Below are 12,263 nucleotides of genomic sequence, written 5' to 3' on the forward strand. Positions count from 1 at the left end.
GGAAGGGGCTCAGGGCAGGGTGTTAGGGTGCAGGAGGGGTGAGGAGTGTAGCAGGGGGCTGAGGTGCAGGAAGGGTATGGGGTGCAACAGGGGGCTCAGGGCAGGAATTGGGGTGCAGGAGGGAGCTCGAGGCAGGGGGTTGGGGTGCAGGAGGAGTTCGGGGAGCAGGCTCTGGCCCAGTGCCACTTACCTGGAGCGGCTCCAGCATGGCAGAGGCACGCAGCGGGGCTAAGGCAGGCTCCCTGCCTGCCCTGGCCCCGCGCCACTCCCGGAAGCAGCTGGCACCACATCCCTGCAACCCTGGAGGGGAGGGGCAGAGGGCTCCATGCCCTGCCCTCACCTGCAGGTACCTCCCCTGAAGCTCCCATTGGCCACGGTTCCCCATGAACTAGCACAACTAGCCCCTGAATAGCACAATGATTCTCAAACTTTTGTGTTGGGACACCTTTCAAACAGCAAGCCTAGGAGTGTGACCCCCCTTATAAATTAAAAAACACATTTTTTTGTATTTAACTCTATAAATATTGGAGGTGAAACAGGCTTTGGGGGTGGAGGCTGACAGCTCATGACACCCCACATTGCGACCCCGTTTGAGAACCCCTAAACTAGCATAATACCATTGACCATCTTGATCTAGCTTGCACAATAAAAAAAATTATTTATTTAATGTATTATCTTGTTTTATTTTAGTTTGTATAATCAAAACAATATTTCCTGACACAATTTAGTATTCACATTGTCAGACTGTCAATTGCAATCTGTCACAACGTTTCCATCACATAGGAACAAATCTGCAGCAATCCTAGCAACAGCAAGGATTAACTCCCACACAAACATCCCCCAAATAAACCTTCATCTAGAACAGGGGCTCTCAACCTTTTTCTTTCTGAGCCCCCCTCAACATGCTATAAAAGCTCCACGGCCCACCTGTGCCACAATAACTGGTTTTCTGCGTACAAAAGCCAGGGCCGGAGTTAGGGGATAGAAGCAGAGCAATTGTCTGGTGCCTCATACCACAGGGCCCACGCGAAACTATATTGCTCAGGCTTTGGCTTCAGCCCCAGGTGGCAGGGCTCAGGGCCCACACTTCAGCCCCATATGGTGGGGCTTTACATATCTACCCTGGGCCACAGCAAGTCTAATGCTGGCCATACTTGGCGGCCCCCCTGAAACCTACTCACGGCCCCCCTGGAAGCCTCGGACCCCTGGTTGAGAAGAACTGATCTAGAATACATTACCCACATTTTAACTCTCCTTTACAATCCCATCACCAGTTTCTGCTACCTCAAAAACAATCAACCAAACATAAATCTCAATGCTGCCCACCAGTAAAACAGTGTTTGAAGCTAATGTATTTAACCTTTTAGGGTTTTTATACAGCACCCATCACCACAGTATCTGAGCACATGAATTAAACAGAGGCATGGCAGTAGAAATCACCATCTAGCCAAACAATATAGCCAGCAACATCTCCCTATCTGCAACTGTCTCCCCGAGGTTCCATCTTCTCCCCTATTCCACCTCACTCCTGCATCCCTGGTACCTGTTCCCTGAGCTGCTTCCACACGTCCCTTTCTCCAGAGCACCACAGCTTCTCCTTCCCCTGGTCCCTCTCCAGTATTGCCTACTCCAGACATTCAAAACTCTGAATCACCTCCCCCCACAATCCCAAAATCACAAGGTTGATTTAAAAATCACCAAAGGGGTTTTTTTCTTTTGACTCTATTTGCAGTTCTTTTACTGCCAGTCTTGTTCTGGAGACTTTCAGAGGGCGGTTTTCCAGCTTTGTCCCCACAACACAAGAGCTAGAAGCTTACTGTGTGTGCGTGCGTGTCTCACATAATCCCATGACTCCTGGAGCCTGGGTTTGACACCAACATGGCAAGACTGGTGATAAAAATCCTGCCATGTGATAACCCTGCCTTCCTCACAGCTGATGCTCAGGCTTTGATCCCTTAACCATCCTCACCTGATGCCCCCTTTTCTCCCATCCCCTCAGCTTCCCTCCTGTCTTTCCCTGCCCCTTCCTCGGGCCTCAGCTGCCCTTTCCCCTCCTCTGGCCCCTCGCCGAGCTGCCCTTCCCCCCCCTCCGACGACCCAGCCCCCCGCGCCATCCCGAGCTGAGTCTCTGCCCGCACTCTGCAGCAGGGGCCGGCCAGGGAAACCCCGTGGCGCGAGTGGTGGGGGCACGAGCAGGAAAAGGAAGGAGCGAGGGCACTGTCACTTTCCAACTGCTGCAATATCCTTCCGCCTTCGCGGCACACAAAATAGTTCCAATCTCCGCCCCGCTCTGCTGGCCTTTGCAGCCTTACGAACCCCACGGGAAATAGCATACCCAGTTTGAGTGGGGACATCCGTGACACCGGCGAGTCCTAAACGGGGCATATTTGTGGCTCGGACTGCGTGGCGATATACAGATCCCTCCGCGGCGAAAGGCGGAATGAGTCCCGGCGGCAGGATGGCTATATAAGCCAGGCGCGGCGGAGGCGCTGCCTTTTCAGTTGAGGACAGAACAGCAGTAGGGGTTGGAGACCGGAACATGTCAGGGGGCTCGACGGATTATAGCAGGTATGGGGGGGACTAGTCGGGGCCTTCGTGGCTTTTTTTACCCTCTTGAGGCGATTTTCAAGGGCAGAGAGACTAACGCGGGGGAGGGGGAAGCGCGTGTGCTGCCGGCCCTTTGCCGTTAGGGGGAAGTACCATCCCAGATGGTTCAGTCCAGTTGTTCCCTTGTAGGCCAGTGCTTCCCGCAGCTGGTCCGTTTCGGGGACCACCCGTGCGGGCCAGCATGATTCCGCTCCGAGAGGAGCCGGCCATGACGCTTCATCTTTTAACCGCGGCGTCCCCGCCCCGTTGGCTCACTCCGCCCCTTCATGAGCCCGGCTTCGGGCGAGTCCATTCTCACGCAGAGCGGGAGGGGCGCGGCGCTGGCCGGGCGCGTTCCTCCGCTTCTTTAGCGTCTCCGATATGCGCAATCTGTGTGTGGGGGGGGGAGCTCTCGCGAGAGTTTGTTCTCCCTGGCTGAGGGAGGAGGGGCGCGCCGCATAGAAGCTGGGGAAAACGCTTCACTCCCGGCGCTGCGGACGAGGTGGTCTACAGGGGGCAGCTCTTCCGCTTTCTCCGCGGTGGGGGCCACAGCTCAACGCATTTTGAGCCCTTTTTTTTTTTTTTTTTGCTGCCGGGGGCGTGCTGCATGCTGGGAGCTGTGGTCTCTGCCCTGTGGCGGAGGAAGTGCTGCATGTTGAGGCCTGCTGTCCCCGCATTGCTGCGGGGAAGCGTGCTGTGCTGCCACCTGCAGTTTGCTCCGGGGTCTGCTGCACGGTAGAGACGTTTTGGAGCGCTTACTCTGTAGTTTAGGAGCTGTGAATGGTGACTGAGCCTGGCACAGAAAGTTGGAGTAATGGCTTCTATGCGAATGAGGAGGGGAGACTAGTTCTCATGCTGGGAAAATACCGAAGTATTTGCTAGAGTAATCCATCACTGGTTCACGTTCCAATTTGGTGCGGGCCATGCTAACGATATTCAAGATACTGAGGTCCTGTTCTACATGCAAGTTGTTAGTTGCAAAGAGTATTAAGTCTGTTTTTTCTTTCTTGGCAACAGAGACCATGGCGGCCCAGAGGGAATGGACCCTGATGGTATCATTGAGGTGAGCAAATGCATAATATCCTTTAGACTCAAATCAAGTATGGAGGTAGGTAATCTGTGTAATAACCTGCCTTTTGTTTCCTTCTTACAGAGTAATTGGAATGAAATTGTTGACAATTTTGATGATATGAATTTAAAAGAATCGCTTCTCAGGGGTATTTATGCTTATGGTTTTGAGAAGCCTTCAGCTATTCAACAGAGAGCTATTATTCCATGTATCAAAGGTAGGCAAGCACAAAAGTCTGGTGCATCTGTCTGCTAATGGTGACAACACAAGTTAACTAGAAAAGAGATCTTTTTAAATGTATGTACGAAGTAGTTATTTTTAAAGTGTGGTGATAGCACATTTTTAATCCTTGCTTGAACAAGTGAGATGATGGTATATCATCTTTCGGGACTGACCTGAAATGGAGAGAGCTCTTAATTGCTGATCACTTATTTAAAAAAGAATAGAATTAATCTAAATATGAATGACTTGTGTGGGAGCAGTAAATATATATCCTACTTTTTTTAGGGTATGATGTGATTGCTCAAGCTCAGTCAGGTACTGGCAAGACAGCCACATTTGCTATTTCCATCCTGCAGCAATTGGAGATTGATCTCAAGGAGACCCAAGCACTAGTATTGGCCCCTACCAGAGAACTGGCTCAACAGGTATTGATAGTGTAGTTAAAAAAAGCTGCTTGCACATTGCATAGGTTTCAGGTTTCACAACTGTGTAGGACAGTTAACAGACTTTTTAAAGGGGTCTGTAACTAATATCCATTCAGAATCCTTGCCACTTTGAGTATAATGGGGAAACGGAATAGCTTCTGTTTTAGGTTTTCCCTACCCACATGAAGGGAGTTCAGATGTGACTTGTTTGGAGGTGATGCTGGGATAAGGTGCAGGTAACGGCTAATATGCTGTGTAGTTCTGAAAGGGCATCTCCCAGCAAATGGTGAAATCTTAAAAATAAGATATTAAAACAATATGTTCTGAGTGGAAACAAAATGCACTTGTTGAAAACAACTTTGTGCAGTTGTGCAACATGAAAACTGCAGTGCACATGTGATCAGTTCATTGTCTTGTGTCTTTATCTGACCCATGCTATGTTGCATGTTTACTTCACCCTCAAAAGGTTCAGTACTTTTTTCTGCTTAAAATGGAGATCCAGACTACATTGAATCCTGTACTCTTAAAGTGGCTCTAAGAAGCCAATGATTTAAGGTTTAATGATGTGATAAGTGAAAGTGTAGATATCAAACTTTTAAAATGTCTTGCAATTTGGTTTTATACCGTATAAAATTTGCTTAGCACTCTTAAGTGAGAATATTTTTACTACCAAAGATTAGTCAACTGTGCTTGGAGGTAGTTGCCCAAAGATGATACCTTTTGGTATTTTGACTGTTACAAAGGTATTTTGGGTTTGGAATCTAGGAAAAATTGTGGTACTAGATCAGTCCTAGGTTAGTAGATCTCTTTAGATTGTTTACTAATCATATTTCTACTCTCAGTGAAGGCAGTGGCAAAGTGAGACTTCACTGGGAACAGAATTGGGCATTTTTGCAGGTGATGCTATACATCATTTCGCCTTAACACTGAAGATGATTGAGTCTTGCCTAATAAAACGGAGTTTACTGCATAGTTGTGTACTCTGAATGCCTGAGGACAAAATATCATAACTTTGCAAGCTGTTCTGCTAGTGTACAACACCAGTGATAGTTTTCTCAATTCTGTTGGCGCTTTGCAGTTTGGCCTCTAAAGGAAAATTCCTTAAGATACCTTAAGGAAAAGATCTAGGATTCAATTGATAATGGGACTGACTCTTCTGTTGGTAAGAAGAAAGAACTAGCTTAAATAAGTCCAACCCAATAAATTACTATGTTGATGCCATTGGTGGGCTTTGCTCTTTAGTGAATATTTTAAATTTTGGGGAGATTAGCAGTAACTTTGACCCAGTTTCCATACCAGACAAGTGCATGGTCCTTGTTTAGAACTGAATAGTGAATTATAGGAATTAGTGTTTTGGAACTTTAGAAAAAAACAAACCAGTTAACATACTAGAAGTACTGACTTAAGGATTTTTATTTTAGATACAAAAGGTAATTTTGGCTCTTGGAGACTATATGGGTGCAACTTGCCATGCTTGTATTGGTGGCACAAATGTTCGTAATGAGATGCAGAAGCTTCAGGCTGAGGCTCCACATATTGTGGTTGGAACTCCAGGTCGGGTGTTTGATATGTTAAACAGACGATATCTTTGTAAGTACTGAATTTAGTTTAATTTCTTCAGCAACCAGTCTGTTCACAGGTGGAAGCTTCTTGATGGTTTCAACTGACAATACAGAAAGCAGGCTTTGTAATTTCTGGGTTTCAACTTCCCAAGTAAATAAATAATTGTGGAAGAAATACATATTAAAGGCAATAGATATATACATGAACATTCCATTTAAAATATTACTGTTCACCAGTTTGGGGAGAAGTTAAGGATGTTTGAAACTTTACATTGGATACATAACTTACAGGGTGTGAAACTTAAAGGAGAGTGAAGTGATGTTTTACCATCTTTCGGGACTGACTTAAAAATGATGATAAAAGTTTATACTGATCACTCCCCTCAAGGATGAGGTAGTGATTCACAGCCATTTCAGATACACTAAACGTTGTCCTTAGCATAGTTTATGAAACACTTCTCCCTTTCTCCTAGCACCTAAATGGATCAAGATGTTTGTCTTGGATGAAGCAGACGAAATGTTGAGCCGTGGATTTAAAGATCAAATCTATGAAATTTTTCAAAAGTTAAGCACAAATATTCAGGTAAAATCAGAATTTAGTTATAACTAAAATGAATAGCTTGTTAGAAATGCAGGATAAGTTACAATGTAGCTGTCAAGTGCTGTATTGTCGTTCCCCCCCTGCTCAAATAAATTGTTTCATACTATTCCTGTCTGCCTTGATCCCACAGTGGACAGGGACGCTTGGTCTCGTACTTGTAATCTGTCTTCACTTACCAGTGTGAGATTAATTTCAATATTTATCAATTGATGATCATATTTAACTGTGGTCTCTCTGCTTTTGAGTGCTCACTGCACAAACTGCTCTCTTGGATGTTGGTGGTGTTGGTCTCATTAGGGTTAGTACAGTACCTGAATATTGGTGTTTTCTTCTCAATTTGTAGTGTAAGAAAATGCTTCTAAAATTGTATCTCTTAGGTTGTATTGCTGTCAGCCACAATGCCTATGGATGTCTTGGAAGTGACCAAAAAGTTCATGAGAGATCCTATACGTATTCTGGTGAAGAAAGAAGAATTGACCCTTGAGGGCATCAAACAATTCTATATTAATGTTGAAAGAGAGGTAGGTGCTAACTTTATTTCCTTTGGCTGGAAGTATTTAGAAGATCTCTTGTCTTTCCACCTTCTTGTTCAAGCACTGTGCTAAAATTACAGAAACCAGGGCTGGGCCTTGGTTTTTGTAGTAATGCTAGCAGAGTACACATAAGAAGAAGAATAAATATGCACTAGATCCAAAATGACTTGGGTGGACCTCTTTCTTAATGTCCAGTGTCCTATGTCTTAAGATTTGGTGCAATAATCTACATGGAAACATGCATGTAATGCTTATTTTTCATGTTGTAGCTACATAATCTTAGATACTGAAATGTTAATTTTATGGGGGTTTTTTGTAGTTCTTGCCCTCCCATATTTAGATTTTTCTTAGTAACTGAACTTGTTAGATAATACAAATTGAATTACCTGGCACTTTTCCCTAAATATGTGCAAATTCATTTAGGAATGGAAGCTGGATACTCTCTGTGACTTGTATGAGACACTGACCATTACACAGGCTGTTATTTTCCTGAATACAAGGAGAAAAGTGGATTGGCTTACAGAAAAAATGCATGCAAGGGACTTCACGGTCTCTGCTCTGGTGAGAGTTGATTCTTCGTTTTATCTAAGACATCTCATGCTTGTGACCTTGTAGGGACTGCTTTATATATCTCCACTTCAGTTGTGCAATGATAGAATCGTTCCCACTAAAGAAGTGTTGAAATAGATGGATTCAGAAACTCTAAACAGCCCCAGTTTTTGGTGCCTAGAACTAAAGCGAGAAGCAGGTTAAGTTACAATGTAGCTGTGAAGTGCTGTATTGTCGTTCCCCCTGCTCAAAGCAAAATGTTTCATACTATCCCTGCCTGCCTTGATCCCATAGCAGATGGGGACGCTTGGTCTCATACACGTTAAAATAAGAAAACAGATTTTTTTTTTCTCTGTTCTGGAATATTGAGATTGTAAAAAGTTCTCATTTTTGATTTCTCCAGCATGGTGACATGGACCAGAAGGAACGAGATGTTATCATGAGAGAGTTTAGATCAGGATCAAGCCGGGTCTTGATCACTACTGACTTGTTGGTAACTATCCAATCTTCTTAGCATATGCGCAATGTGCTTCAGGTGGCATGTGACCAGAATTCATCACCGAATTCAGTCCACTGGTTGGACCATTAGCTTCCCCAGCTTGGGCTGGGTTACTGATTGGTAGTGCGATGTGAACACTGATCCATGCCCCCCAACATCCAATTACCTTAATACTGCACCTCCCCAGTGTTTTAGTTTAGCATGTTCACACTTGCTGCCAAAAGCTTCTTGACTTGGTGAAGGTTATTGTAACCGAACCACTTAAGCTCTTGGAAGAGTAAAGACTACACTCCACTATGGGCTACTACACGGTTGTAGTTCATCACTATAATGTGGTCAACAAAACAAGGAGTAAATTTCTTTCTCTAAAATATGTGGGCTTGTATTAAAGAGTCTGTATTGGCTTCCAGGCTCGTGGCATTGATGTGCAACAGGTTTCGTTGGTTATAAATTATGACCTGCCGACCAATCGTGAAAACTACATTCACAGGTTAGTTGCTGCAGTGTTACATCGTTGAATGTTTCTCCCATTTTTCACTGCTTCAGACTAAATCACAAGAACTTGCGTCCTATTTTGTACATATTTCTATCTGCATAACTTGGACAAACCCACCCACTGCTCTGGGTTTTCTTATTCCACTTGGTGGGGGGGGGGGGGGGAGAACTGGAATAGTGTGTGTATCCAGCCATTCCAAGAAGGGCATACCTATCTAAAATATCAAACACTAAGCACTGACTGGTACAGCTGTTTCCACAACATTTCTGAAATGGGGGAGGGGCAGAGCTTCTTGGTTAGTCAATGAAACAAAGCAGTGGGAAAACTTAGATGTCTTAGTCCGTCTTAGCATTGTTACCTGATACATTCATTGCTGAAGTGTAGTCCAATTGGCATCTGCTGCTGAATTAGTACCTCCTGCAGTATATCTTGTGGAGTCTCGGATATTGCCAAAAATCAGGAACTAGACTTGGCATGAACACTGCAGTTAGAAAAGATTGTCCACCACATCTTATGGCTTTAGGCCATAGCTAATTTTTCCTGAGTTGCTGCTGCTGTTCAGCTAGTAGGCTTCCATATTAGCAACTTCAGCTGGTATAGTAAGAATATGTTGACTTCCGAGGTCTAATTGTGCTATGTTTTGTGCCTTCATTGTTTATTTCTTGGTGGTTCCTCTACAGTGGGATTCTTTCTTCTGTGGTTTTTTTTTCTGGTAGCAATTTCAGTTTTGTTTCCCTAGCTTTAGTTAAATACTTCTAGTGGCTTTGTCCTTAAATGAAGTAAATTGTACTCTGTTACTTGATGTAAAAAAATACAGGAGTCGATAGCAGCAGTTGATGACACAAGATGGTGCTCAGAAACGGCGTTGACCTAATTTAGGACGTGGATTCGTAAGCGGCACACTGTTTGAATAAAGAGCGAGTTGGTATTTATATATTTGTTTTCTTTTGTCATGATTATTCACTTTAAGTTTTGTCATGAGCCATTCTTGTGTATTTTAGCTTTTACAGAAAAGGTGTTTCACATTGTCCAGTTTTCCATGAAGGAAGGCAGAACTGTGGTGGGCTGTCAACTCACTCAAACTAATGTGGTGGTGTAATCAGTGTCTTACCTAAAACTGGTATACAAAAGCAGTGATGTTTAGGTTGGGTTTCCTTGTCAAACTGATAAGTTTTCCCACTGAAAACAGCATCTTAAATTAAAAATACTTGTTTTCACAATGAAATATGAACATTTATTGTTCTGCATTACAGAATGTAATTGGAGTACATCTGTTGCTGACTTTGATATTTTTTAGCATTCTTGAACATTTTACCTGTGCTAGGCTGATCAAGCTCTGCCCATGCTTGGGAAATGGATGAGGGTGGCTGGATGTAAGTCTCATTGCTAGCCATTTTCAAAGGTGCAAGAGTGGGTGGGTTGAAATGATTTTGCAGTTCATATCACAACACCAAGAAGAGCTACACTGAGATTATTTTGCAGCACAACAGTAATCTTTCTCTACTGCTCTCTATAGGTTGGATATTTCTTAAGGTTGGCACTAACTGCTCATTTTTCTTAGCCAAATACCACTGAGTAGTATCTAGTACTGTAAATAAGGATAAACTGGCCTTTGGCAGATAAGGCCAGAAGGGACCATTGTGATAATCTAGTCTGTTGTCCTATATAATACTGGCCGTAAAATGTCTCTCAAATTCCTATAGGAGGGTATCGTTTAGAAAAACACATTTTAAAAAAGTCTTCTGTTCTGTGCAGAATTGGACGAGGTGGTCGTTTTGGCAGGAAAGGTGTGGCTATAAACTTTGTTACTGAAGAGGACAAAAGAATTCTTCGGGATATTGAGACTTTCTACAATACTACAGTGGAGGAGATGCCAATGAATGTGGCTGATCTCATTTAATCCCTGGGATGAGAGCTTTTTGAATGCAGTGCTCGCTGTTGCTGAATAGGCGATTCACAACGTGCATTGTGCTTCTTTCTTTGGGGATATATTGAATCTTGTCTCAATGCTCATAACAGATCTGAAATACAGATTTTTGATAAGCAAAACGACATTTTGTCGTGAGCTCTTGTGGGGAAAGCCATTGGCTTTATCCACTTTAGGGTTAGACTGTTGGGGTTGGGTGGAAAGTCATGGGGTCTGTAAATTTTTTCTTCATTAGAAATTTATTTCCTAGTTCAGTAGAAGTGGTTGTATTAGATGTTCTTTATCATTTGATAATTTACTTATGGACTAAAAGATATAAGTGCTGTATAAAATCAGCCAATTATGTTAAACTAGCATACCTTCCTTTATTGTATGTTTTACTTATACTTTAGATTGAATTGGAAAGGCCTTTAAAATATCTACTTTTTTATAAAGAGTATTAAAATGTGTTTTTGTTTGGTATGTATTTATTCAATAAAGTATTTAATTAGTGGTAAGTGTGATCTGGACCCTGTTAAGCCCCAGCAAGCAAGCAATCATACTATTTGTCTTAGTTTGGGTTAAACCCAGTAAAATTGCCATATTGCACATGTCTTAATGAAGTTTGAATGTTAAATAAAATACTTCTATATTCACTTTCAAAGTGTAAAAGTTTTTGACTGACAGTGTCTGTCATTGAGTGGAGGTAATCATTTTGATCAGATTTCTAGTGTTGGGAGGAGAAATAAGATCAGCCTAAGTTTTGCATTTGAGTATAATCACCAATGCTGGTTACCCTAACCTTCCTTTCTGCAGCTACTAGAGGGCTCCATAAGTAGCCTGAGAATCAGGTTAAAGCTTTTTCTTTTCTTTAAATTACTTGCTAGTAAGTAGCTAAACATTCTAAAGACTAGTTTTTTTTCCCCACTGGGGAAGAGCTCCACTGCCTATGGGTAAGTCCTAAGCTTTTCCTTCTCTGCCTCATGCAGTTAATTTGTACATCTGCAAATGCTTATTAGAGTGCATCACACTAAAATAGCTTACATAGGTATGGCTTTTAATCTCAAATTTAAATATCTTGTAATAGAGCCATCTGTTAAGTGTAGGGCTTTGTAGCTGCACATTTGCAATGTAAAACTGGTACTAAAAAAACCTAGTCCAGACAAGTGCTTGTGGTTTTAAATCTTTCATTTATGGACCTCCAAATTGCAAATGGAGGTACATACCCCTTTGGAAATCTTAGGCTGTAGCCACCATGTTGTAAACCATGGGTCTCCAGCAATGACAACCTTTATGAACCCCTTATGTGGTCTGTAGGCCTCAGATTGTGATGAGGTTCCTAGAGCCAAAGGCTGAGGACTTCAGCCCTTAGTTGCCGGGCTCAGGATTGCAGCTCCCCTTGCCTGGGAGCAGCTGGGCTCAGACTTCAGTTCCCCACTCCTGGGGTCTATCTTGTCAGAAGGTACTGCAGTGGAGTTTGAGAACCTGTTTTGAATGTTTCTTTAAGAGGCATATTGAATAAAACTAGCATTATTACTCTTAACTTACTCTACCACTGCCCTATATAGTCAAATGACTGCTTGAGCAGTCAGTAAGCAAGAAGGTGATTGTAATCACAATATGGGAATCTTATTCCTTGTTGCTGCATTGCTAGTGACACTTTATGAAGACCATGAAGTTGTTTGGCATTACCTAGAGCTGTTGTCCTTTCTGTGGAATTGGGGTTTGTTACAGCCTCAAGTCCCCTTAAAGAGCTATGGGCTGCTTCTGGGTAAATGTGCAACTTACTCTCCACCTGCTCAAAGAAGCAGGGAC

The 12,263-nt window shown here is 43.1% G+C and overlaps 1 protein-coding gene across 3 annotated transcripts; it reads left to right on the top strand.

Moving 5' to 3' along the window:
* Positions 1–2,429: 2,429 nt before the first annotated feature.
* Positions 2,430–11,104, top strand: EIF4A2 (eukaryotic translation initiation factor 4A2). 3 transcript variants are annotated; one of them, XR_014713028.1, is made up of 12 exons: positions 2,430–2,568; positions 3,604–3,649; positions 3,740–3,872; positions 4,163–4,302; positions 5,724–5,892; positions 6,338–6,447; positions 6,843–6,986; positions 7,422–7,559; positions 7,951–8,040; positions 8,457–8,536; positions 9,360–9,463; positions 10,298–10,438. XR_014713028.1 is itself a non-coding variant. In XM_084639597.1 (11 exons), the coding sequence occupies exons 1-11, from the start codon at positions 2,540–2,542 to the stop codon at positions 10,440–10,442; spliced, it is 1,224 nt and encodes a 407-aa protein (XP_084495723.1). In that variant the 5' UTR covers positions 2,430–2,539; the 3' UTR covers positions 10,443–11,104. The 3 variants fall into 3 exon arrangements, 1 of the variants encoding a protein (XP_084495723.1); XR_014713029.1 differs by having other exon boundaries at positions 9,360–9,467; positions 10,298–10,434; XM_084639597.1 differs by lacking the exon at positions 9,360–9,463 and having other exon boundaries at positions 10,298–11,104.
* The last annotated feature ends 1,159 nt before the right edge of the window (positions 11,105–12,263 follow it).

The sequence above is a fragment of the Lepidochelys olivacea genome (genome assembly GCF_965140295.1).
Source record: "Lepidochelys olivacea isolate rLepOli2 genome assembly, chromosome: 9".
In the NCBI taxonomy this organism is placed as follows: Eukaryota; Metazoa; Chordata; order Testudines; family Cheloniidae; genus Lepidochelys; species Lepidochelys olivacea.